Raw genomic sequence first — 27226 nt, 5'->3', positions numbered from 1 at the left:
AGCCGGAACAATGTGTTTGACAGACTTTTCTTTACTTATGTTGATTATCTTCTTGTAATTTAAGCGAGGCAATTAGCTAGAATCTTTCTATAGTTCTTTTAAGTTCTAACCAAGACATTGGTTATACCTAGAGGAGATATGTGTCTGTCTTTTCATCTATAAATATATCGGAGTGATATTGGCGAATTTGTTCTCATTTCCTTGTTTTATTGTGATGGTTTTGTTGAAATAGGTAGAAATCAGAATATGTGGTTCTATCAAACTCAATTTGTTGAAAGGTTAGCTTCTCCTGATTAGAAATGATATCGTTGCAGGAACTTGAACAAATGAAGGAAACAGCAAACGACTTCCACCCGTATACCATACACATACCGCTTCCATGGACCTAAAGAAGGAACCCTGAAGATCCCGGATCTTATCCGTGGCGAAGTAAGCTATATATTAACACTCTCATCAGAGATGATTTTCCTTTCAGATTACTCTGAAGCATCATATCCTTGCAATGCTCTATACTTCCATGTATGATGGCTGTTCATTGATTTCATAGTTTCGCGAAGGTCGGTCGGTGCCTAAACACACTTGGTGATTTTGGGATTATAAGGAACAATGGACAGAATGTATACAATTTCTGTGTCACGGTTGATTCATGAAACAAACTGCCCCCAAATCTCAACTCGTTATACATGTAAAGAATTCTTGCTCTGGAACCTCTTACATTCTTTTATCATACACCAGAGCTGAGGAACATTTACCAAATACCTTGCAACAAGCACTTACATACAAAGTAAGTTTTGAGCACTTAACTCTTTTGACATTCTCTCATCGATTGGTTAAATAGCCACTTGGGCATCGTTATCTTTTGCAGGCACTTGGATTTTCAACGCCTTCTTTAGCGCATGTTTCCTTAATTCTAGTCCCAGATAGAAGTAAATTACCGAAGCACCATGGTGCAACATCTGTAGGGCAGATATCTAGCTCTTAACTGTTTCTACTCAAGCTTACATATTGTACAAGTTTAGAGAGATGGGTTATTTGCCTCAGGCAATGGTGAACTACGTCGGGACAGTAAATGAATTCTTCATCATCAATCAGCTCAGTAAGTGATGCTCTTTTCTTGTTTGCATATCCTGTTGTCATGCTTGGATTAAGAATTTGGTTGTTGCCGGCGGCTTGTTCATTTACAAACTCTCGTAACTTTGTAGTTGGGGAAATTCTCCATTGCTCATGTCAATCGAAGTGGTTCGATCTTTGATGGAACAAAGTTAAGGTAATATAAACTCAAAGCATCTCTCATGATCTCCTCTCTCTTTTGAATGGCATTTACAATCTCTTTATGCCTATTCGGGTGTTGCTTGCCGAAAAACTACACGGTCTGACAGGGGAGGAATTTACGCACAATTCTGATACATAAAGCAGGCAATTGTGGAGCAAGTAGGCACTGAACGAGAGGTTGAAGATGCTGAAGGAGGTGGAGCGTAAGTCAATGGAGCAGGAGGTACAGCCATTGGAATCTCCTGCCAGTGTATCTTCCTAAGCCAATCTCTTAAATCAAGTTGCCTCCCGGCAATGGTGCAGCCGCAAGGTGTTCAGTGGTTTATCTAAACACTAACTGTTCGAATCCCAGTTATTGTTACAGTTTCACCAGTGAAATGAAAAATCTAAGATGTTGATTGATAGACACAGAGTTACATGTACTTTCGGATTTATTTTGATGGTCAATGAAAAATTTTCACGGGATCGATTATTTTCAGAATTAGTAATAGAGTTTTGAATGGTTGAGAATTATATTTCGACCATTTTACTTGAATTTTCAGATGAGTTATTAAGATTCTTGGGGAAAAAAAATATTAAAAAGATTCCTTTATTTTTATTACTATGGTCTCCTTTTTGAAAATAAATATAAAAAAACCCTCCATATTTTAAAAATATTGTAACTGAAATCGCTATATTCAAAATGACTAATTAATGATGTTAAAACTTTCTGAAATTGCTCAAATTTAATTAAAAGTGGTCTAATTTAATTAAAATTGATTAAATATTATTAGAGCTATTAACATTACTATAATTTTATAATTCGAACAATTTTTGATTAAAACTATCACAAATGAAATAATTTTGATTAAAATTTTTATAATATAAAGTAGTTGATCAAAATTATTTAGAACAGCTTTAGTCAAAATTGCACAAGTTATTTTTGAAATATGAAATACTCTTTTTAATATTTTTGAGAAAGTCTCCATAGATGTCGATTCTTGTAAATTATTTTTAATTTTGAAAAAATGGAAATTTAAAGAGAAATAAAAAAATTATTTGTCATTTATTGTTTAATTGACTTTAATAAAATTTACATTCTCGGTTAGTAAATAGATTCCATTAGTACCCTAAAAATTGCGGATTAGGTTTAATTAACAATAAGCCCAATTGTTAGGAGCCCAAACAAATGGCCCAACATCGCTAACTCGGTTCGGGTCATGACGAACCATGATTACTATAAATAGCGGTGCGGACCACAAATGCAGACGGATCGCCTCTCTTCTCGAACCGTCGACGCTGTGAAACCCTTGCGCTTGCTCGCGTCGAGACCCGCCGCCCCCCTTCCGCCGTGCTTCGCTCGCCTGCCTCCCTCGGGTTCGTCGCCTTTTTCAAATCCTTTATTGCGTGTGGATTTCTCGGATTTTAGGTCTTTGCAGTTTAATGCTTGATGGCTTTTGTATGGCTAGGGTTTTCGATGTCTGTTGCCGTTGAAAGATATCGATCGAGATCGTTGTTCGCAAAAACATGTGTTTTTAGTTGGCCTTCGTCAAATTTTAGACTTTTGTGAATGCAAATGTTGACGCTAGGGTTTTTAACTCTTTTAAATGTCCGTTTCAGCTGTATAGGGCCTTCTATTTTGAAGTTTTAGGATATATACCGTAAGAGATATAAATCAGTTCCTGTTCTTTTAGATGATGATAGTAACCAAGGTATGCTATTACTGCAGAAAATTTCTTCTTCTCGGATATTGATTTATGTCTTGAGTTTCACCCTATTGAATCATTTTGTTTTTTTTTTCAGGGAGTGCTAAAAAGGGAGATTTTTTATCTTGTTGTGGCAGGTATTCGGGAAGTTGTAGAGGCTCTTCTGGATCTTATATTTGATGGCAGAACACTTGGCTTCTATCTTTGGCACAGAAAAGGACAGGGTGAACTGCCCATTTTACTTCAAGATTGGAGCTTGCCGGCATGGGGATAGGTGCTCACGGCTCCACAACCGCCCCACTATATCCCCAACCTTGCTGCTTTCCAATATGTATCACCGACCTGACATGATCACTCCAGGTGTTGATGCTCAGGGGCAGTCAATTGATCCTGAAAAGATCCAAGAGCACTTTGAGGACTTTTATGAGGACATTTTTGAGGAGCTTAACAAGTTCGGTGAGCTTGAGAGCCTTAATGTATGCGACAACCTTGCTGACCATATGATTGGAAATGTCTATGTTCAATATAGGGAAGAGGATCAAGCAGCTGCTGCTATGAGTGCCTTACAGGGACGATTCTACTCAGGACGCCCTATAATTGTGGATTTCTCTCCTGTCACAGATTTTAGGGAAGCCACGTGCCGGCAGTTTGAAGAAAATAGTTGCAACCGTGGTGGATATTGCAATTTCATGCATGTGAAACAAATTGGTAGGGAATTACGGAGGAAGTTATTTGGCCGGTACCGAAGAACTGGCATGCGAAGTAGAAGTCGTAGTCATAGTCCAAGCCCATATCATAAGAAGAGTTCACGTGATTATGATCGTGGTGACCATCGTGTTCGTGGTGATTATCGTGATCGTGGTGATTATTATGATGGTGGGAGGCGTGGAGACAGACATGGAAGCCATGAAAAAGATGGAGGTAGGCGGAGACATGGAAGCCCAAGACGCACTAAGAGTCCAGTAAGGGAAGGAAGTGAGGAACGGAGAGCTAAGATTGAGCGATGGAACCGAGAAAGGGAGGAGAAACAAGGGTGAGTGACACAATATCGACTTTTCTTACTGCTACTCTAATTCTTAAATGGCTGGCTGAGGCTTTTCTTAGGTTGTTTTCTCCCTTATAAATTTGAATGTTCTTCAGCCACTGCTATTGAACTCCTTGAACTGGAACAGTTTCATCTTATGTGATTCTGTAATGCTATTGAACCTTGTAGCTTGTTACATCTTATTTAGACATTTCATGTTTGTGTTGTATTGCTTGGAATTACATGGACCCAGAATTGTGTAGGAATGTTACTTATGCTGTGTGTCTTCTTTTTTCTTTTCTTGCCCTTATTTAGTAAAATATTTATCATGAGGTATTAAACTCCTTGAGAAAATCCGATTCCAAGTACAATGTAATGCACAACTAGTGGTATGTTTCTTCATACTGCTTTCAGTCAATGAAATGCACTACTGATATTTATCTTCATACTGCTTTGAGTCTATAAGCATCTCAGTTTCCAGCAGAAAGTTTTCAAACTGATTCATCCGTTTAGCATGCTATAATTTGAAATGCATAGATTAGAATGTACACTGCTTAGAACATCATTATTTTGGCTACTTTATTCTGTGCAATGACTGCCTAGATTTTATTTTTGGCTCCAATGCATTAGCTGGATGTTTATTGCTTGTTTGATTATTCCTTTTCATTTAAGATTGTATTTCTGGTTGATGTTTTTGGAAGAAGGAAGGAAATGAGAATGGGAATGATAAAGATCTGAGTGGGATAATAAGTAGAATTTAATGCTTGGCTTGCCTTCTTTGCTTGAGTTTGCCCATTTCCCCTAGTTTACATTCCTCTTGAATTATCCACTAAATATGAAAATCATTTGATTTCAAATAATCTTCATCAGCTGTAGCTCATTGTTGATTTTGATTTAGTTTCTGATTTATTTTTCCACTAAGAGGTGGAAGAGTATGTAACAGAGCTGAGGAGATGCTACAAACAAAGATGTCTGATTTTGGGTAATTTTATATCCCATATGACTCCCTTTCTCTTACTGTACCAATTTGTTTTCCTGATGACTGTTAAATCCTCTGACCAAGTAGTTTTTTTTAATATCAAAATTTTGGGGAAAAAATTTAAATATCAAAATTTTGGGAAAAAAATAATTTTGTAATTCCTTTGATATCACTTTAATTTTAACATTTCTGGACTTTTGTTGCTTTTTCACACCCTCAAATTTTTCCCAAGAGAAACAAAGACATTTCTCAACAAGTCTCTTACACAAATTCTATATAATCCGCAGAGTTTTTTTTTAAAAAAAACCCATAGCTTTAGTTGCTTTGAAACAAAATTAATTTGAAAATTAACTCAAAAACTTCTGAAATAAAAATTAGGATTATTTATAAAACATCTCAAACATTTTAAAGCAAATAAAAACACTTTAGCTTTTTAACAAATCTGTCGAAAATACTCAAAAAATTCTTGACAATTCGATTATCGAAAATTAACTCTCTATCAGAGAACTTGACATTAGTTGATGACGTGTCAGTTTGTAAATCAACCACCTGTACAGTTCCACTGCCAAGTGGACAAGAAGATTAACAAGTAGTCAGTAATCTTGACAAGAAGATAGATAAACTCTCTCTTCGTCTTCTCCGTCTGTTGCGACTCGTTCTCGTGTCCTTTTCTTCGTTTCAAATAAATCTTGTGATTTTCGCCTCTTCTCGCATGTTTCGTCGAGGCTGGGAAATGGTTTCAATTACCCAAAGAGATTTTTTAGTCCCACATCGTTAGTTCGTATAGATATTGTACTTCTTATAGATTCGTCGCGTTGGAAGAGTTGTCTCTTCGGAGACATCCGATAAAATTGGAACGATACAGAGAAGATTAGCATGGCCCCTGCGCAAGGATGACACGCATAAATCGAGAAATGGTCCAAATTTTTTTCTGCTCATTGGTAATGTTTTTCCTTGCATAGTCGAAATGTGTAAACCCTAAGCCCTAGCTTTGACTCTAATTCACAGAAATTTGTTTTTCTCTCTTTCAATGTTTTGTTGTTTCTATTTAGTATTCAGGATGTGCGATTTCGTTGTCGATCGAAAGCCTACATTGATTGTTCATCTACTTCAATTTTGTGCACTTTTGATGTTCTAGGTTGTTTAATCCTAATATTGGGTGGGTTCTTCTATTAAGCTGCAATTAGCAAGTCTATCTTTATCGTTTTCCCAGTATTTTTTAAGGCTGTTAATTATCATGGTTAGCAATCTTGAATCTGATTTTGAGGGTTGTCATCATGTGATGTACCTATAATAACCTTTGTGAAGTTTTTCTATGTTGATTTTAGGATCTATAAGTGTAGCATAACTTTATGGCATAGATTGAATGTTAATAATGTTCGTATGTGTGAGTCTAGAAACTTAGAACAAATAAACTAGGACTTAAGTATCTGTAAGCAACTTTAATAAATCCCAATAAACTTGGAACAAACTAGGACTCGTCTTGGATCCCAGCTCAGCTTTCCTTCAATTGGCTTTCTTCCCCCTTCCGTCCATTGTAGGAAACATGGTGTAAATTTGAAGGTCATATTTAACCTGATAGTGTAACAGTTGCTTGAATTTGTCAACATTTCAATCTTTATTACCATGGTACTATCATAAGTTTATTAAATTAAGTGCACTTATTAATCTTCTGAATAAACTAGGACATCAATTTCCCAAACCCCAAGTGGGGTTCAGTTCTCTTACATTTTACAGTTATTTGATCGTTATTCATGTTTTGCAGATTTTTCAACTTTTTTTTTTTAATTGTCAAGCCATAAGATATCTAACAGTTTTTCCTCAACTTGATAAAAAGATGTGGATGTCATGCATGGTGATTTTTTGGACAAAAACACAAGGGATCCTCTCTTCAAAGAGGTAATTTTTCTGAACATAAAACTGTTGTAGCGAACTTACATCAGGTGATTTGCAGTTTGGAATATGTCAGGATTATTTTCTTTGGGGAACCAAATTACAAATTTCCAATTGGTGTGTTTAAATAATTATGTTAATGATGTGCCAATGGAATGCTTCGTTTATAGGAGTCTCTTATGTTTTTAATGGTTTGTCAGACCATGCCATTCTGTCCATCATGTTCTGGATCTGGAATTTCAGCAGAAAGATTAGATCATCTTCTTCCGTCCTATGAAAAAGGTAGATTCCAGTATCATCACAGGGAATTTAAGTGCATTTGTTTTATTAAAATTCATGTTTGTTTCTATAAGGGGAAAATTTTCATAAATCATTCAAGAAATTATAGAATGTATGATGAAGTTTAATGTTGTCACAAGGTCTCATTGTTCTTACTATCTCAACTCAGAACAGCTTATAGTTTGTTTCTTATTTATTTAATAACGTTTGGTATTGTCATAAGTAATTGCAGTTTTGTCGTTCTTACTGTGCGAACTTGGAAGAACTTGTTTTCAGTATAAATTAGGAGTCAAACAAATAGTAACAAAATTTTAGTCTTTTGATTGTGGAAGCTATTAATATGATGTTTGCATGATTCTCCTCCTTATGGGTTTAATGTATAAAACATGTGCCCTTAAGGCAATACATGCATTTCACTATTGAAAAAGTTCTTTTAGCTTGAAACTCCACCTTGAGGCTTTATCATTCATTATCTTCTGTTGTTGGGTGTTTCTCTATTAAAATTTCATTACTGTAGGAGGACAAAGGATAGTCTAATGTGGGCAGTGCATTGTTTATGACATCGAGAATTACATCCGTAGCATACTTGCAGGGAGAATCACCTATGGCAATGTTAATTGACTTGTATATCATTAGAAATATGGTAATCAAGGAGTTAAGTAGTTGCTACTGCTCAAGCAAGGAAAGCTGCAAAAGGTGAAAACTAAGAGTTTTAGTGGATTGTTCTTTATATCGAAGATAGATCATCTCATAGATTGATGATGGAGGGCACCAAGTCATACACTATCAATGACACAGAGTTGGCTTTACTTTACTAGTGAGAAATGACTTTCCTCCTAACAAATTTCGTGTCTATTTGCACATTTATTGTGTGCCTTCCTTTCCTTTAACTAAAATATAAGGTCATAGGTTGAGGAAAAACTTTACCACACCGTTTATTTGAAAAAGTAAAAGAAAAGGTAGATTCAAAAGAAAAAAAGTAGATTTGTAAGCTTATCAGCATTTCTGATGTGTAGTTCATTCCTGAATCTTTATACTGGTTAAGAGTGACCACTGGTAGTTTCTTGTTCCAGTACCATATTCTTTCACGTTGATTGAGAGATGACTTTTTTTTAACAGTTCTGCAGTCTAAAGAGTATTGTACAGCACATGCTCAGTTTACCAAACAGAGAATGAAGATGTGATTAAATCAGTCCTCCCTTTTGCAAAGTCTCAACTTTATGGCGGTGAGTGGCCTCATAGGGTGGTGAGTAGTACTCACACAACGTTTCTTATCTACTAGTTTTGCGAAACTAGTTCAAATTATGTTATGCTCACAATACTAACCTTTCTTTTTCCTATTCTCAGCTGAGCACTTGTTAAGGACCGATCCAAAAGAGGACACAGAAGGATTCTTTATTGCATTATTTGTCAAGAAATCTGGGAAAACAAACAGAGGGAACAGGCTATGATATCTTCAGCCAAGAAACTTATGAGACAGAATAGATACATGCCTTGTCCCTTTTGTAAACTATCAGCATTTTGGTTCCATAAACGATTGATGAATCAAGGATCCAAGAAAATAAAGCACTGAAATGGTAGTTGGATACCATGCTTAAATTCTGAAATGGTAGCTACGAATAGAGCCTTTTTTGCTCATCTAATTGAATTCGTTGTAAGATAAAGCTTGTTGCAGTGGCACAAAGTTCTTTTTCTGAAGCTTCTTCCAATTTTCATTTGTTTGGCATGTCTTGTATTGCAGTTGTTAGGGTGTATTTTCTTTTTTAATAACAAGTGGCTATTTGATAAGTGTTAGTGATTCTTTATAGATTTAAATTTGATGTTTTAGACTGCAAAATAAATTTCATCACAAACTCCAGTGGCAGAATTTTTGTCTTTCATAGTAGAATAACACACGTCAAAGATAAAAGATGAGTAATTTAAGCTTGTTTAATTTAAATCATGCTTATAGAGAAACTCAAATATATAATAATAATAATAATAATGTATGAGAGTAAACTCTCTATCAGAGAACCATTAGTTGATGACGTGTCAGTTTTTCGAATACACCACTCGTACAGATCATCTGCCATGTCATCTGCCAAGTGGACAAGAAAAATTAACAAGTAGTCCTTTGTTGTTCCAGGTGTCTCGTTCGTCTCTTGCGACTCGTTCTCTGTCCTCTTCTTCTTTTCGAATAAATCTTGTGATTTTCGCCTCTTCTTGTATGTTTCGTTTCGAGGTTGGGAACTGGTGCTACTTCAATATCCAAAGAGGGCAAAATGTCTAATGCGCATTTTTTAGTCCCATATCGTTCGTTTATTTTAGTTTTGCCCTTCTTATAGATTGGTCGCGACAGCAAGAGTTGTCTCTTCGGAGACATCCGATAAAATTGGAACGATACAGAGAAGATTAGCATGGCCCCTGCGCAAGGATGACACGCATAAATCGAGAAATGGTCCAAATTTTTTTTTCTTCCAAAAGGTAATCGGTTCTTCCTGCTTCTGCTCTTACTGGTGTTTTTGCCATTTCTATACTGTTATTGATCTTTCGTTATCCATGTTTGCCTCTCCCTCTCCCTGTAAACCCTAAGCCCTATCTTTAACACTAATTCCCAGAACTTTTTTTTCCCTCTCAAAACCTTTACCTTGTGTTTTGTTTTTTCAGCATTAATGTGCTTTCGTGATTCTCATTCGTATTCTTTGCCCCTTACTTGCGTTTTAAAGTAGCAAAGTCTAATTGGAATATGGAAGCAGTAGAGTGTTTTTGAAAGAAACAGTTCAAAAACAAACAATTCTTTGTTGACGTTCATCGTTTCTGTTGCAGTAGCTAGCAATCTTTCAGTTTTCATGGTTTAACTATACAATTGAAAAGGCTTAAAGCATCATAGCTGAAAGAGGAACCAACTTGCATATTTGAAAAGTCCAGTCTAAGGATATATGATTTGCACCATTAGCATCGCCGCACCAGTGGTCTAGTGGTAGAATAGTACCCTGCCACGGTACAGACCCGGGTTCGATTCCCGGCTGGTGCATTTATTTTTTTTCCATGTATTTTAAAATTCTCCAGTCATTGAAAATGGTCAGAGATTAATTTTTCTACAGGTTTATAAAGAAATAAATTACACTCTTTTACATAAAAGAATAAAATAATTGTTGTTAAGCAATATTTACTAACGAATTAATGCCTAATAAGACCAAATTGACAGTGTTTACCATGCGTGTCATTTTATTAATAACATTAATTCATCCAATAAATAATAATTGTTGATTCATTTGTGGTTTGTACTCCCTCTTCATAGATGATCATGGGACGTGTAAAACAGTTGAGATGATGGATTTCATTTTTTGAAGAAATTTTTTTTACGCTAAAATTGATGCTAACTTTACTCACTTCACCTTCTTAATTAGAAATTTCCTATTTAAAACTTATCTAATGTTTGATTTTTTTTTTGTGACATTGAACTTTTCCACAATCAAATAAATATGCTTTTAGATTTCTTCAATGTGATAAAATGGATGGTACATGTCATATCTCTATAATAATTGTCGTAAGTAGCTTTTTTGCATCTTCATCTTCTATGATTATTACAATTATGAATAATCTTCAAACCTATGTCCCATACTCACGACCATTTGAAGACATAAAATATATCAAACAACATTCAAGAGGTGTTAAAAAACTATGAAGGTAGAGTGGTTAAACCTATAGAAACAATTACATTAAACAAAGACGGCTTGAGTTTCATCATCTCATACGACTTGAATTTCAAGTAGGATTACATTGATCTCACTTCACTCCAACTCTCAACTTGCAAGAATTAAAAGTTTGATAGTCAAAGAGTGAGATCCATGGCTTAAGGGGAGTATAAAAGGGGCTAAGATCGAAATCACATCTTAAATTTGAAAAAAAATTAATAAAATTAAAATATATGATTTGCGCCATTAGCATCGCCGCACCAGTGGTCTAGTGGTAGAATAGTACCCTGCCACGGTACAGACCCGGGTTCGATTCCCGGCTGGTGCATTTATTCTTTTTTCCATGTATTTTTAAAATTCTCTAGTCATTGAAAATGGTCAGAGATTAATTTTTCTACAGGATTATAAAGAAATAAATTATACTCTTTTACATAAAAGAATAAAATAATTGTTGTTAAGCAATATTTACTAACGAACTAATGCCTAATAAGACCTCATGTTATTAATATCATTAATTCATCCAATAAAATAAAAGATTTACATACATATACCATGCGTGTCATGTTATTTTCTTTTGAATAACATATCAATATTCGTAGTTAAAGAATGAAATAATGATAAGAATTTAAACATTGTTAAGAGCATTTCAAAAACATGGACTACAAGTGAAGTCCTTGTTTAATAACAATAGAACGAGCATCAGAGATTACAATACTCTTACTTTTATCATTACAATATACTGAATATTCCACTTTAGATTTACTGATAGCAAATGTGTGAATTTCAAGGACAAACAAGCACTAACCAAAACAAAAACAAAGTCGAGTTTCACAGTTGCCAGGGGAGGGAATGAGATTTAACACATTTTTGTCTGCCTCCAAGTTAAACAAGCATTATTCGTCACACATAGTAACATAACTTTTGGATAATGGTGGGCACAATCCACCATGAATCAATCTGCTGTCCAACTCTGCTCGACGATCTCGCGGACTTTTCTGTTGTATTCACGCTTGTTCTCACTGAACATTCGCGCAGCTTCAGAATTCGCAGGTGAGTTGGGATTTGGATCACAGAGCAGAGACTGCAGCATCAAATCAGTTATCGTATTCATTCAAGAACTTCAACAGACCTATATTACAAAATAATCTACCAAAGTGAAGGTTAATATAAATTATAAAGTGTGAAATAGCAGGTTAATCAATTATATAAGCTCTGGATCTTGATCTATGTTAAGTCATCCAAGTATGCTTGGGAATTATTCCAACTTCAAACATAGGATTCACTAAAATGTTAGTGGTGTGATTTCCTCATGCAAACTGCTGATGCATTTGCTAAACTAGAGTTATTCCAGTATTCATTTTCCAATTATGTTCTATAGTTTAATAGAATCAGCTCCTGTAACTAGTGTCTGGAGGCCTTTAAGTCAAAAAAATCATGTCTGCGGGTAATTGACATTTGGATGATCATTCAGGTTATATTACCAAAAGAAATTGAGCTTTTAATATTCTTCTTATTTTAGCGGATAAAAGAACTAAAAATACTTTAGAGAGTAAATGCAAAGCATCCTAAAAAGGCTGACACGACCAGACTTAGACCAGAAAACTCCAGCATAATTTTCATCCAAAAACGCATTCTTTGACAATCAACAATACTAAAATAGACAGCACATGTGAAACATCTAATATACTCTGGCAAAATAAAAGTGTTAGATCAGAAAACATTAAACTAAAATTTTATTGAAAAAAATGAACAATCTCAAGCAACTAAACTTGATTACATTTTTTGAGTGATGAAGGTCAAAACATCTTTTTCATGCCTAAGATCATAGTTTGTACATGCAGACGGCAGGATCTGAGTCCAAATTTGATAGAAGAGTAGAGTTCTGTGTTATGGACACAAATACCTCCCTTGACATGGCATTTGCATACCTGGATGGAACTGACCAGATGTTTTTAATATTTTTAATTTCTGCCAGATATTTTGGTATTTAATTGCACTAGGGTAGCAAATATGTATATTGGCTATAGTTTGGGTCAAATTTGGAAAATTTTACACAAAATTGCATCATACAAGCCAGGAACTGACCATGCTGAGCTGCTCAATAGACACTGGCTTAGTCATGCACCATCACATTTTTGCATGTTATACAGATCATGATAAATGAGGTGGTGATGACACTTGGGCAACTCTGAACAGAACAAGAGATAAAATGGTGGTAGTTGGCTCCACAAAATCAACAAGACAAGAGGTCTTCAATACAGTTAACTCATATCAGGAAGTAACCCAAAAAATTTAAATATTAGACTAAATCATTTACATAATGGATGATAACCATGGTTTAGTCTCTTATCATGCAACTTCCCTAGCGTTCTATGAGGGTATATCTCAACCATTCTACAGAAGATTAGGAATTGCTATTTTGGTTATATTAAGGTCAATAGGACTGATATTCTGGTCATAATTGGGTCCAATACATATCTTGACCACACCTGATGAGTTATTATATGACTGATCATATTTGCTAACCATTGGTTCAATCAAGTCAAACAACTGATGATCATCCCGATCATGGGTCACAAATTTTTCACATAGAAATCCCATTCATTTTTTCAGCATGAATGGCCTTTATAAGTGTGCTGTTGAGACAAACTATATAAAGGATCCAACAAAAGCTTTTTGTCTAATTAGTCCTCCTACAGTTTGCAGAGATGGCATTGGCAACAACTTCTCTGTGATTCAACAAGATTTTATTCACATCACCTTTTAATATACAAGTTATCTGTGAAAATGGCTACAGAAAGAAATTATTACACAAGTTGGCATAAATACGAAAATAAGGCATTAACATACCTGGATGGAAGTAAGAATAGCAGCTACGTCATATATTGGGCTCCACTGGTTCTGCAATATATCCAAGCATATGCTGCCATCCGCGTAAACTGATCATTTAAGAAGCTTTAGAATAACAAATAGAATGATAAACCCAAACATACATCAAACATTATGTCCTATGACATCTGAGATAATAGCTCATCAATTATTTTACAAAGATGGGTAAAAGAGGAATCAAATGACAGTCTTAATGTGATAAACCATATATAGCAACAGATAATGGCTAGGTACCTAACTTCTTTACAAAAATGTTTACTTAAGCTAAACATTTAGGTAAAAAAAAAAGAATACCAATAGAAGGATAACGTCCAAATATACATGATGTCATTACATTTGATCTTATAAATTTTTAGCATGAAAAGATAAATTAATTGTTTGTGATATTGCCTCACACACAGTTCATAGATAGATAAGATTCCTGTAGCTGGCCTAAAATAGTAGAAAAGATTCATGCAAAATAAGGGTATAGATCAATTAGGTGCCAAGGCTAAATTTAGATGCTCCCACATGAATAGGATATGCAAATAGTATATTTAATCGCAAACTAACTCAACCTCACAACTATCAACACCTAAAAGGTTTACAACAACAAAGTGGCATTTAGCATCCTGAACTATGATGATATGTGACATAAAGGCTAATAACATTTATTGCTTAACAAACTAGTCAAGACCTGATAGTCCGTTTAGCAATCAGACAATATAGGACAACAGGAACAACATATTCTTAAAGGATAAAATCACTGCTTGGAACCACCCTATACAGAGATCAAGGAAGCAATATAAGATCATGCAGTACTAGTATCTAAATTGCACCATACTATACAGATATCAAGGAAGCAATATACTACAAGAAGTAACAACATCTGCACTGCAAAAATTCATGTCTTGCCCTTTGTGGGGTGTGTGATGTTGTAGAAGAATATATTTCACAGGTAAAAGCCACCAAGAAGCTTTTCGGGAAAATGGGAATAAGCAACATCACTTACTGTTGGGATGAAACATCCTAGAGACGAAGCGTACAGTTGGTGGCTTGTTTGGATAATCCTCAGTAAACTGAAGTGTCAGTTTAAACGTGCCTGACCATAGCAGATATTTCAACGTTAGAAAATACATTAATGAACTTACAGAGGCAGGAAATTAGAAGTTATCAAAGAATCATAAATGGCATAAAGTGAAATTGGCGATGTTATGATAACATGATAAACAAAGACAAAAAAACCAAAAAAAATGAATTAAGGTTCCTCATTATTACCACAAAGACCCTGCCAGCAGTACATGTTAGGACCTAGAACTTTTCAGATTTTCAGTCAGGTAATGTTTAGTGATATTAATTGAGGTAATTATTTGGAAAACCATATTTGAATAATTATTGAGTTATGATTGAGGATAATTATTAAGTTGACTATTGAGAATAAAGGAATTAATTATTTGTTTTAACTCGCATTGTTATTTATCATTTGCATGAGTAATGATAGGGTTTATATATGATATATGTAATTAAGAAGAGTGAAATGGCTTCACATAGGAGAGGTTTGAATCAATTGTGGAGCTTCATGTGGTAACCTAAACTTTATTTCTGATTTAAATATCAGATTTTTACTTGATGAGAATCATGATTTATGTAATTTGGTCTTGGCAGTTCAGATTGTAATCTAGAGCTCCAAAATCACCTAAACAATCCACATCCCAAGTAGAATCTAAATTTGACTAAGATCTTACAAACCTACGATCCAAACTTATTCCTTCTAGTCATTCCTATGTGGGATCTCAGTTCCTACGATCTAATTCAATTAGAAATTTTCAAGATTGACATTTATTATAATAAATATTTCTTCCCATTATATCATTTGAGAAAATTCTTAATTGGATATGATTCCTTTTAAATCCCAAGTATCAGAAATAACCCTTATTAATGATTATCATTAACATCTATCTTATGCTTATCATTTATCTTATAGAAATTGTCACTTATTATGCACTTTAAAAATTGTATTTTAGTTTTCATATATGAATAATTTTATTTATGCTGCATAATATTGGCACAGTAATATTTAAAATGCCCATAGAAATACTATAAAGTGAAATTTAATACATATGATAAATTATAAATGCTAAATATAGTTGTTAAATATCCTAATTAAAGTGTATGATCCTGTAATCCTATTCTCTGATCCTGTGAATCTATTTATGTTACATCTAGACACTAATTGATTAAAGAGCTCAATTTGGATTTATTCATATATTGTCTATGATTTGACATTAAATTAAATGCTGTAATGGCCCCATGAAAAAAAATTATGTGGCGGAGCATCTAGTTTAGCAAAGAGTTAATTGGAATATCACTTGGTCCCATTATTGTTGAACTTTTTATTTGATGTACGGCTAACCTTGACTCAGTGACTCAAAAGTATATATTTGATTCACCACAATTAATGTATCCCAATTCAAAAAGATGATATGTGTGTGTGAGCATGTGCGCATGTCATTAGAGGTGAGACAAATTACAATACACATGTTAATAAAAGACATGAACCTTATGTTTTTTGTGTGCCATACATGCTAGCTATGGAAGTGAGAGATTTGATTCGGTTACAAACAAGAGCAATGTTAGTCGTTTTGACGAGGACAAATAACATGGAAAGATGGAGGACAAGTGACATCATGCAAATTGAAGTGTTAGGTGAGCATGATTCCACCAAGGGATGAAAATAGCAATGGGAAATTCCAAATAGGATATTCAAGTCCATTTATTTGCCTTTTTCCCCAACAATATTAGGGTTGTGCCACCATGCTCATTTGTTTGCTGATCTTTTAAATATTGTTATGGATTGCTTCCATTGTGGATCAGCATTAACATATTAACCATGGGAAGAACAAGATTTCATGTTTATGGTGATTATGTGGTTTTAGTGGTTGTTAATTGTCACCACATTTGATGTGGTTGTTGTGGGTAATATACTAGGTCAAATGTTTGGTGTCAATGTTGTGCAATGTGGGTAATCAATAACAATAGCCAGCATTGACTAAATATCCAGGTTCATGGTCAATTGAAAAGGAATACATATTTGCATGTGTATTGTTATATATAGAATGAGAAAAGGAGGGAATTTCTCTATGTGGATAAAGTTGATGTTAAGTATATATACATGAGCAAGAAGAAAAAAGGTGGATCCAACAATTATCGAAGAGAGAAAAGATGGGAGGAAATTATTACTTCAGAATGTTTAGTCTAACATGGACGTTCAAGGTAGTCAATTGGAAACTTAGCTCGAGGTTGATTTGCTAATCATGTCTAACTTGGCGTAGGCAATAGGGAACTATTAGTCTACAATAAATCTACAGGGTAGTTGTTTGTCATGGACCCTAAATTTGATGAGAATCTTGAATACTTTTTGTCACTATGTTTAGCAAGGTTCTCATTCTATTAAATTCTTGTGTTTTTCTTTGATCATATATAATTGTATAATGCTTGATTAATAACATATATTTACTTTTTTTGACATGTGTTAGTTATTTGCAAGTTGATGTAGCAAGTAGCAACACCAGAATATCTTGTCATCATGATTAATGGTATTCTTATTTGGCTACTCTTTGTGATGTTGCATCCAACTGCATCACAAATGGTATTCTTATTCAGCTACTCTTTGTGATGTTGCATCCAACTGCATCATCTTTGTTTATGAGATTTGACTTATTGCCATAATACTGCATAATAGCGACAAGCAAATATGAAGAGTGAGTTATGCCAAGTGACTAAGGGCTTCCAACTATATTTGCAAACCTGTTAACCTACGAGCAAACAAAATACTGTTTAAGTGTGATATTGAATGCACCATAGTCGTGCCATGCACAGTCATACTCAAGTTGAGCAAGTTATAGGTTCCGCTCTCGGCCATGTATAAGTGGGTGTGGAAAACCAAATGTTCTAATAATATTCGTGAGCTATTTGTGGCATATTAGACAAGTACATTAAACACAACCCTTCTTGTACGTGAGTTCAGTGACTTTGATTTATATTGCACATAAATGCATGCCATATTGTTGCCTTCCTATTTAGCATCTTTGTGATGACTCATTTGTTGTGGCTGTCACCTGAATACAGAATTGGATTTCAATGTTATAGCAGATGATTTTGACAATTACTAATTATAGGTGGTAGTGCTCAAATATCTAAACGAAACTAATTATGTTTGTTGAAATATTAGAGTCATGCATAATCTTTAGTTGTTGGTACATTCTAATGTGTCAAAATGTTGGTTGTTAGGAACTTAGGTTTATAAGAACATAGATGATTCATGTGGTGCATTAGTGCATTAAGTTGCACTGTCAAAGGTGACAAGTAAAATGACCTACCAATACCCCTTCTAGTGGTACCAGCTCTAATCTTAGACAAGCATTATCGGAACTAAAAGAGCATTCCCATAGCCCCCCAGGGTGTGTCATGATGGCAAGCGGCTAGGCACTTCTCCCAAGCGGCGAGGGTTCAATCCCATGCAAGCGCACTTGTGGCGATCGAATTTCTAGTGTGCATGGGTGCCATGTCAAGAGCTATCGTGTTTCCTAGATTTATTTGGTGGGCGAAATATGGGGTTGAACCGTCAACCCAAAGATTAGTCGGGTTGTAAGATCTGGATACCTGGTATATATATATAAATATAAGAGCATTCTCATAGCACCCTTAAAATTTATTCAGTAACAAATAGTGCATAACATCCTCATTGAACACATGAATAATTATCTAAATATGATTACTATTATCATCATCAAGCCATGTTTGTCCCAATTATTTGGGTTTAGCTACACCATTAGCCTTGAAGTTTGGGCATACTATAATCTCATTATTTAACTTCTTGCTGTGACATATATACAAAATATGCATATTTTTAAAGTAGGAAGTTCCTTCCCTGTATACTAAGATCATCAGAGAACCATTGCTGCTTACGGGATTTTTCTTCATCCCTGTGCAGCAGACTGGTATTACATCTACATATTAGTTTTACTATTCAAGAAATTAAAGCAGAAGTTGACTGGCCTTAACATAGATTTTGTTGTGTTGATGTGGAAGCTTATTCTGTTGTGATTTTATCATTGTTTGTGTGTCCTATGTGTTTTTGTGTCTTGATTAAAGCAATCTTAAAATCCAACATCTTTAACATTGTAAGCAGTGAGGCAGATTCAGAACATTAGGGTGTGTACAGGCACACATGTGTGAGTCTTGAGCAAAGCTATGTTGAAGGCCAATATCTTTGACCTACAAAGCAATGAGGCAAGTTTGGAACATTAATGTGTGTGCGTCTTGGGTAAAGCTATGCCAAAGTCCATTATCTTTAATAAGTGGTCAGGCAGGTTCAGAAACATTAGGGTATTGCACCTATGTTTGTGCACTCGCATGCATCTCAAGTAAAGCTATCTTGAAATCCAATATCTTTGCAGCAGTCCACGATCTTCAACATACTGAATAGTGAGGAGTTTGGAACCTTCGACCTTGGCATCATCTACTAAGATATTTAACAACTCAGGCATAAGGCTTGAAATATACAAGGGAAAAGAAATCAAATGAAAGTGAGATTTGACATCAAGACCTTATCCCTGAGAATCATTAACATTACAGTTTTTTTGATAAGAATAGATCTTGTTTGTTTACCATGCAAATCCAGTATGGATTATAATATTAGAAATCAACGATAAGTAAAATATTGGCATTTTTCAATATATGCCTTGACGTGAGACATAAATGTTGTTTCTTTAAATTATTCTTCCGTTTGAATGAAACAATTTCAGTCCTTAACCAGCTTACTTGAAAACAAGGTTAAATAATGTAAAAACAAGATACAAAATCAATACGATCCCATTGTTCACTATAAGTTACCTCCATCCCAAGGTGTATCATCTGGGCTGCAGTTGACAGTACCAAAGTATCAGTAATCCACCACATCAAACTAATAATGTAACAAGTAGTTCCTTCCAAGCATACCCAAATATAACAGCATTCCAAAGCATGATGTTGTTGTCATGGGGAGCACCGCTGATACCAGCTGGAGGATCCTGCTGCAGTCTTTTGAAGTCCCTCATCAGCCTCTTCCTTGCAGGAGTCGACATCCTTGCTGCCTAGATGATAGAAATTGTGATGTTCCAATCAAAGAGCTGAACAGAAAGCACAAAAATCCTACTTCTTTTTCACTCTAAATTTTCAAAAAGATAATTGGATGGAGAGTGAAAAAAAAACATATCTTCACTCTAAATCTTAAAGCAAAAAAAATCAAGCACAACCACTTCTCCAATATTTTCCTTCTCATTTTGTATTTTCCTACAATTTGTTCACGAAAGACCATCTTTTTCAGCGTTTAGGAAAAGAAGATGAGTCGGAGTACAGTAAATGATTTTTTTTTCTAACCTTCACGTTAGCCTCATGAAAACCCAGGTAGAAGAAAAAACAAATTCATCATCTAAATCAAAGAATAAATGAAAGATCAAAACTTTGAGACGGGCGGCTAGCCCCACTCCGGGAAAACCCAAATAAATCTATTTGGTTTCGAGAAAACCTAAACACTAAAATACATCGATCGAAGTTCCCTGCCCAACATCAACCTCACGGTTTAATGGGTTGCTACGAGAAATCGGAACACCCCAACGAAATCGAACACAAATCATAGAACATAAAATTAAAATAAATAAACGCTCTACCTGCGACGCGTCGAGCGCAAGCGGCTATATATCCTCCCTGGTCGTTTCAGCGGACAAATCAACTCCTCCTCCTCCTCCTCCTCTTCCTCTTCCTCTTCTGACGGCAGTGAAGATGGCCCTGTGAGAGCGAAACCTGGTAGTGTTTTGGGCAGGATCGAGAGAGGGAGGAGAGGGGAAGGAAAAAGGCAAAAGAAAGGAAAGGAATCTAGAGAGAGGATTTGAGACGCAACACAAGCGGAGGAGTGAAGGGGCGGACGAGCGTTATTTACTTTAGTTATTAAATCCCTTTAATGATAATATTCATTTTGCCACTCTAGTTTAAATTTTTTCTGAATAGCCCTCATAGTTTCAATTTTGTCAAATAGTGCTATAAAATACTACTAGTGTATTTAATTGATGGCATTTCAATATAAATTCTGAAGGATTATGATTCTTAATTCATAATAAATAAATAGTTATTGTTTATTTACTCTCTCGAATAATACACTTAATTAAGTCGATTGAACCTAGCAAATCAATAGGTCGGTCGCACCAATCAAGTCGGTTGGGCTAAGATGGGTCTATTGAGCCAAGTGATTGACTCAATAATTGACCACATCGATCGAGCATAACAAGTTGATCATGTTGGTCGAATGAGAGGAATTGATTATATCAATCAATGCGATAAATAGGTGATTTCGCTCACCCCATGCAGTGCAGTATCATCGATCTCACTGTGAAATACAAATAAATAAATTAGATATCGAACAGATCCTCAGGTGGGAGGGCATTTCGTGGCTATCAACTTCACGATTTTATAAATTTACTATTTGAAAAAATGATAAATTTCAGTTAGCCCCATTTTCCCACCGGGCACCAGAGTGATTTTATAAATTTACTATTTGACTATCTTTGGGGGTGACCGGTTCGGTCCCACGGAAGTTTCCCACCGGTCACCAGGGTAAATCGGGAAGTGCATGCAGCGGCCAGCCAGACGCCCAGCATCCTTTGATTGCGCTCCCTATTTAGAGGAAAATTCCTGCAAATACACCATAGCTGGGGATCGAATCGCAGGTGCTGGGTGATAATCTGACTGTCCTACCGCGGCACCATTGCCCCGGGGACTATAAATTTACTATTTGAGAATTAACTCGGCTACACCCTAAGAGCTTGTTCACATCAATCAAGCAAGATAGGTTGGTCATGTTGATCAAACAACATTAATCACATCAGTTAGGTCGTATAAGATGTTTGTATTAAGTAGGAGGTTTGATTAGGCTATTAAGTTGAATTGATGGATCGAATCAAATAAAATGAGTTGATCACATCGATTGAGCAAGATAGGTTGGGCATGTTGGTCAAATAAGATGAGTTGATCATATCCGTCAGGTAGTATAAGTTGATCATGCTCCCAGAGCGTAGCATAGACGGTGAACTCATGATGTTGCTGGCGATTAGGGGTCATTTCAAAAGGTGATGACTTAGGATCAATCTCGTCATGCATCTAACACCTGTGTACCTAAATGAATCTTCTTTCATACCCGTGAAATCGGTTCTAGTGGCAGTTGAGGTAGCAGATCTACCTTTTATATATATATATATAAGTTGATCATGTTGAGTGAGTTGGTCAAGTCAAACCGACTCATCCCGATCACAGGAAGGTCTGATAAGGCAATTAAGTTGATCGAACAAACCTATCAAGTCGATCAAGCTAGTTAGTATGATGAGTTACTTAGTGGGGGCATTGATCTAATTGAGCATATCAACTTGTCTAACTCGATCTCTTGTCCAAGGTAGTCAACACTTGGATTGAGATTGTAAGTTGTTTGATCATGTGATTTGAATCGTAAGCTGTTTATCGAAAACATCGATCTTAAATGGATGACATGCCGAAATCAACCAATTAAAATCGCATGACTCACTCATGCACACTGGCACATTTGACCCATCTAGCATGACTTGCTCAACTAACCCATTCAAACCACTAGACCCAACCAACACATTCAGTTTACTCGCAAAGTCGTACTTATGTTTAATGGACTATTTCTTTCTCAATCAACAATATTGTTAGCCCATTTAGTCTATGTTGTGCCATTGTTAATCGAAAATAATTTTTGATTAACTTCAACTTCAATTTTTTTTTTTTTTTGTTGATGCAACTATTATTGGTATGATTAATCAAATCTTATACGCACTGTAAATATTTGGAATAAACCATTCAATCCTCATTTCACTTTCCATTTGTATAGATTCATTCATGGCACTAGAAAAACTCTTTTCTCTAAACTCATTAAGAAATTGATAAAGCCCTACAAGAGGTTTATGGCAATATATAACTCAATAATTCATAACGAAATTAATTCAAATCCTAATTTTAAAAAATTAGGGCTTGTATCCAAATTTAGGAGGTTTCAAATTTATACCTCAAAATTTTGAAATTCCAGCTCCTACATAAAATTTATTAGCTTCTAATTAGAAAATTGAATCAAAACCAAACAATAATTGGGTTGAATTTTACCCATCTCAAATTCAATCGAATATATTAATAATTCAAACAATAAAGTTGTCGAAATCAAAGCCCAAAAAGAAGGACAATTTCATCGGTGGTCGTCGATAGGAGAGGAGTCAATCATCGATGATGATGTGCAAGTTGAATGGAAAGGGTGACGATTAAGGGCTATATTGAATATTTATCTAGAGATGTAATTAATGGTTGATGGATCTATGTGTGAGTGTAAATTTTGTGTCATCTCTTTCATCGTAGACCACCCACAATACAAGTATAATTAAAAAAAATTAATCCCAGAACATAGCTGAGTTAGTTACGACGAAGCAGAGTTATAAAAATGGATAAAGGTTCGAATCTTGGACGAAGCCAAGACAATATCCTCCTCTGTCATGACCAACTACAACTTCTCAATTTACTTCCATGCTCTGAGGTGGCTGCTTGCCTGACCTTATAGAAGGTTCTGCTTATTTACTCAATGCCTGTGCATTGGCAATGGGATATATAAATTTGTAAATTGTCCCTTCCCTTCCTTTTTCCTTTTCCTTCCTCGCTTCTTCTCTCCTATTAAACACAAATTTTAAAGTTTAATTTCATTTCCTTTCATGGCGTTACAAAACAATCATTTTCTAAATATCACTTTCCATCCACTCCCATTTTAACTCATTATATCATACCTAACGTAACGTACGTTAACTAAATTAATAGAATATTTATTAAAACATATTTTTTTATATAAAAAAAATAATTATCTATAACGTAAGTTGCCATATTTTAACTTTATTTTTAATATAATAAAAACGTACTTCATTATTTAACAAACGAAGCCATCTTTTATTTATTTTTGATAATTTAAATATTTAAGTATAAATGTGCTGACAGCTGTACCATAGTCTAGCGGTTATTCATCTTTTGTTTATGGACAATTAATACCTAACAAAAATCTAAACCAACAATTATTTTTTTACTAAACTTTCCAGAAAAGAATTCTGAATGAACGGGGAAAAAGGAAGGCAATCAAAAATCAAATGAAATCCCAACAATTATTTCCAAAGAAAATTGAAATCTGATTAAATCAAATCCATTCTTTGTATTAATCGGTCGGTAAGGTCGTCTCTTCCTTCGATTGTTGTGGATACGTAGAATTATTTGTTCATGGCGGAAAAATCCAAACAATGACAGCTTTTACCATTTTTTTTTTTAATCCACAAGTTCCAGGCAGACACAGACAGATTTGTGCTCTGCTCTATATAACAAAAGCTCGAGGAGCATCATCTGTGCTTGTGGTCGGAGAAACGTGAGCAGCCATGGCGAGGGAGGACTGCAGTGGCAGCGCAGAGAACGGGTTCAGGCTGCCGGAGGTCAAGTTCACCAAGCTCTTTATCAATGGCAGCTTTGTGGACGCCGTCTCAGGTGAGCTAGCAAAAACCTGTTGCAGAGATTTCCGTGGTTAATTTCTCCAAGTTTTGATTGTAAACATGCTGAATTCATCTTCGGAGACTGTTCTGTTCTTCTTCTACTCTCAAGGCAAACTTGCAAGCAGATGGAGCCGGCAACTGTTTGAGGAAATTCCTTTGTTCCAGTTATTTCAGTAAAAGATTTAAAGAAATTTTAGCAAAAGAAAGACATCTCAATCTCTTATCAGCAAATCATGTGTCTGTTCTTTTATACAGTGAAATGGTTCACGGTTGCCTTGTTTTTGTTTCAGGGAAAACTTTTGAAACAATAGATCCTCGCACAGGAGATGTGATCGCCGGCATTGCTTCCGGCGACAAGGAGGATGTAGACTTGGCAGTTGCAGCAGCCAGAGCTGCCTTCGACGACGGAGACTGGCCTCGCTTGCCGGGCTATGTATGTGGCCTCTCCCTCGTCACTTGCATCCAACCATTTGAAAACCAATCCACCTTGTTTCCTTTTTCATTTTTGACCAGCAAAGGGGGAGGATCATGATGAAATTTGCAGACCTGATCGAGCAACATGCAGAAGAACTGGCGGCGCTGGAGTGCATTGATTCAGGAAAGCCTCTTCTGCTTAACAAGTTGGTTGATCTTCCAGATGCTATAAGCAAGTTCCGATACTACGCCGGCGCAGCTGACAAGATCCACGGCGAGACGCTAAAGTTAGCAGGAGAACTTCAAGGATACACATTGAAGGAGCCCATCGGAGTAGTCGGCCATATAATTCCATGGAACTACCCGATTATCATGTTTGCTTTAAAGGTCGCCCCTGCCCTGGCAGCAGGTTGCACCATGATAGTTAAGCCAGCCGAACAGACCCCACTCACAGCTCTCTACTGTGCTCACTTGGCTAAACAGGTTTTCTGTTCAGAGATTTCAGTCTCGATATCTGAATTATAATGTCGATATGCAAGAAGCTAACGACATTGCATTCTGATATGGCTGGCAGGCAGGCATTCCTGATGGAGTTCTCAATGTCGTGACTGGTTTTGGCAATACAGTTGGTGCTGCAATCACTTCTCATATGGATGTGGACAAAGTATATATTTTTTTCTTCTGATCTGATCGATGGAAGTAGTTTAAAATTGCATTACTGATTCAGTTCTCTTTGATCACAGGTGAGTTTTACTGGATCTACAGAAACAGGACGTGTTGTGATGGAAGCAGCAGCAAGAAGCAATTTGAAATCTGTGTCTCTAGAATTGGGCGGCAAGTCGCCACTTCTGATCTTCGACGATGCAGATATAGACATGGCGGTCGAACTCGCTCGTCGAGCAGTGTTCTTCAACCAGGCAAGGATGACACACACAGTTCATATATATAGATTCTTTAGTCCTTATTGCCACTGACATCGATGTTATCACAGGGTCAAGTTTGTGTGGCCGGATCTCGTGTCTTTGTTCAAGAAGGCATCTATGATGAATTTGTGAAAAAGATAGCATTGAGTTTGAAAGAGTGGGTTGTAGGAGACCCTTTCGATCCCCGAGTCAATCAAGGACCTCAGGTAGCCATCCTCCCACTTTACTTTCACAAGTATGTTTGCTCATGGATGCCTTCCCTCTATCAAGGTCGACAAGAGGCAATTCGATAAAATTCTCAGCTACATTGATCATGGAAAGAGAGAAGGAGCAACCTTATTGACAGGAGGAAAGCCTTGTGGTGAGAAAGGGTACTACATCGAACCTACAATCTTCACAGATGTTAAGGTAAACAACACAAATCAGATTCTTTTGTTTTTGACACAATATATATCACTTCTTTAATTTCCTTTTCTAGGACGATATGCTGATAGCCAAAGATGAAATCTTTGGACCTGTTATGTCCCTCATGAAGTTTAGGTACTTCATACTGCTTCTCCCTAACTCTTCATGATTGATTCATAAACATCTTGTTTTGAGTATCTGTTTTGTTAGTACGGTCGAGGAGGCAATTCAGAGAGCCAACTGTACCAAGTATGGGCTTGCGGCCGGGATCGTGACAAAGGACTTAAACATCGCAAACCGGGTTTCAAGATCGATTCGAGCAGGCATCATCTGGCTCAATTGCTACTTTGCATTCGATAGCGATTGCCCTTTTGGTGGATATAAGATGAGTGGGTTTGGGAGGGACAGTGGACTGCATGCTTTGGAGAAGTATCTCAAGGTCAAGTCTGTAGTTACTCCAATCTATGGTTCTCCATGGCTGTAGTAGTTCTAAGCAAACTATTGAATAAACAGTGAACCATTTTTAGATCTTGTTTGTTTGGCTTAAGACCTGTTAGATTTGAAATATAAAAACAAAAACTATAAGAAAAATCCTATAGTTTCGGATATGACATTTTGAAACAAAGACAGTTCAGTCTTTTGTCTTCTTCTTTATATAAGACACTGTTTGGCACACTTGAATACAAAGAAGCTTCTTTCCTCAAGTGTCTTGACATTTTATTAGATTTCAGGAAAAATATCTTAACAGCGACGGTATTTAAAATCCTAAAAATACTAAACGATGTAACACTATATTAACATATTTAAAATCCTAAAAACAACTAAACGTTGCACTGATTAGGCAAAATTATGTACCCTTTATAATAGCATCGATATCATAGAATAAGTGTTGTTCCTTCTTTGTAATGGACAAGAATAAGCTTAATCCTGTGTCAATTAACCATGTGTTTTGGTATTTAACAACCATTTAACTGTTGTTGTATCCTGTGCTATAAACCATGTGTTTTGGTATTTAACAAACATTTAAATTTGATAATGAGTTAAAAGTGTGATATGATTTATGTCAAAATAGACTCATTAGGTCACTCGCAACTCTACACGGTCAACCTCATAATTATCTATAAAGAGATAAATCAAGAAACTACAATTGACCATGATGAAAAAGGACATTACCTCGACTTCGCTGAGATTCGA

The 27226-nt window shown here is 35.7% G+C and overlaps 3 protein-coding genes and 4 non-coding genes across 11 annotated transcripts; 6 read left to right on the top strand and 1 right to left on the bottom strand.

Annotated features, from left to right (window-relative positions):
- Positions 1 to 2533: 2533 nt before the first annotated feature.
- On the top strand, positions 2534 to 4210 carry LOC141836676 (splicing factor U2af small subunit A). Of its 4 annotated transcripts, none has more exons than XM_074724187.1 (3): positions 2534 to 2628; positions 2872 to 2963; positions 3095 to 4210. In XM_074724187.1, the coding sequence occupies exon 3, from the start codon at positions 3137 to 3139 to the stop codon at positions 3992 to 3994; it is 858 nt and encodes a 285-aa protein (XP_074580288.1). In that variant the 5' UTR covers positions 2534 to 2628; positions 2872 to 2963; positions 3095 to 3136; the 3' UTR covers positions 3995 to 4210. The 4 variants fall into 4 exon arrangements, with proteins under 4 accessions (XP_074580288.1, XP_074580284.1, XP_074580287.1 ...); XM_074724183.1 differs by having other exon boundaries at positions 3055 to 4210; XM_074724186.1 differs by lacking the exon at positions 2872 to 2963.
- A 1576-nt stretch (positions 4211 to 5786) lies between these two features.
- LOC141836773 (U6 spliceosomal RNA) lies at positions 5787 to 5889 on the top strand. The gene has a single exon (XR_012602490.1). It is a non-coding gene; the product is annotated as a U6 spliceosomal RNA (small nuclear RNA).
- Positions 5890 to 9478: 3589 nt separating this feature from the next.
- Positions 9479 to 9581, top strand: LOC141836772 (U6 spliceosomal RNA). The gene has a single exon (XR_012602489.1). It is a non-coding gene; the product is annotated as a U6 spliceosomal RNA (small nuclear RNA).
- Positions 9582 to 10074: 493 nt separating this feature from the next.
- TRNAG-GCC (transfer RNA glycine (anticodon GCC)) lies at positions 10075 to 10145 on the top strand. Its single transcript has one exon. It is a non-coding gene; the product is annotated as a tRNA-Gly (tRNA).
- A 921-nt stretch (positions 10146 to 11066) lies between these two features.
- On the top strand, positions 11067 to 11137 carry TRNAG-GCC (transfer RNA glycine (anticodon GCC)). The gene has a single exon. It is a non-coding gene; the product is annotated as a tRNA-Gly (tRNA).
- A 409-nt stretch (positions 11138 to 11546) lies between these two features.
- LOC141836174 (ubiquitin-conjugating enzyme E2 2) lies at positions 11547 to 20606 on the bottom strand. 2 transcript variants are annotated; one of them, XM_074723598.1, is made up of 6 exons: positions 20388 to 20606; positions 19678 to 19807; positions 19573 to 19598; positions 14690 to 14779; positions 13660 to 13748; positions 11547 to 11890 (listed from the first exon to the last, which is right to left on the bottom strand). In XM_074723598.1, exons 2-6 carry the CDS (start codon positions 19800 to 19802, stop codon positions 11762 to 11764), a joined length of 459 nt encoding a protein of 152 aa, XP_074579699.1. In that variant the 5' UTR covers positions 19803 to 19807; positions 20388 to 20606; the 3' UTR covers positions 11547 to 11761. The 2 variants fall into 2 exon arrangements, with proteins under 2 accessions (XP_074579699.1, XP_074579697.1); XM_074723596.1 differs by having other exon boundaries at positions 19678 to 19811; positions 20388 to 20540.
- Positions 20607 to 24179: 3573 nt separating this feature from the next.
- On the top strand, positions 24180 to 26516 carry LOC141835943 (aldehyde dehydrogenase family 2 member C4-like). Its single transcript, XM_074723349.1, has 9 exons — positions 24180 to 24285; positions 24581 to 24723; positions 24804 to 25187; positions 25279 to 25368; positions 25448 to 25621; positions 25696 to 25833; positions 25898 to 26035; positions 26106 to 26167; positions 26243 to 26516. Exons 1-9 carry the CDS (start codon positions 24180 to 24182, stop codon positions 26514 to 26516), a joined length of 1509 nt encoding a protein of 502 aa, XP_074579450.1.
- The last annotated feature ends 710 nt before the right edge of the window (positions 26517 to 27226 follow it).

Source organism: Curcuma longa, chromosome 10 (genome assembly GCF_044706935.1).
Source record: "Curcuma longa cultivar G26 ecotype Majalengka, Jawa Barat chromosome 10, ITB_CL_G26_1.1, whole genome shotgun sequence".
NCBI classification, from domain to species: Eukaryota; Viridiplantae; Streptophyta; class Magnoliopsida; order Zingiberales; family Zingiberaceae; genus Curcuma; species Curcuma longa.
Note: the sequence above shows the minus strand (reverse complement) of the source record. Positions and strands in the feature narration are given on the sequence as shown.

Bases quoted from the DNA above. Each gene is read 5' to 3' on its own strand.
- LOC141836676 (XM_074724186.1), top strand. From the start codon at position 3,137: ATGGCAGAACACTTGGCTTCTATCTTTGGCACAGAAAAGGACAGGGTG.
- LOC141836174 (XM_074723598.1), bottom strand. From the start codon at position 19,802: ATGTCGACTCCTGCAAGGAAGAGGCTGATGAGGGACTTCAAAAGACTG. The intron at 19,599-19,677 runs GTATGCTTGGAA...TGTCAACTGCAG, and splicing joins TGGAATGCTGTTATATTTGG to CCCAGATGATACACCTTGGG. The intron at 13,749-14,689 runs GTAAGTGATGTT...TTAAATGATCAG, and splicing joins TAGGATGTTTCATCCCAACA to TTTACGCGGATGGCAGCATA.
- LOC141835943 (XM_074723349.1), top strand. From the start codon at position 24,180: ATGGCGAGGGAGGACTGCAGTGGCAGCGCAGAGAACGGGTTCAGGCTG. The intron at 25,834-25,897 runs GTAGCCATCCTC...CCCTCTATCAAG, and splicing joins GAGTCAATCAAGGACCTCAG to GTCGACAAGAGGCAATTCGA. The intron at 26,168-26,242 runs GTACTTCATACT...CTGTTTTGTTAG, and splicing joins ATGTCCCTCATGAAGTTTAG to TACGGTCGAGGAGGCAATTC.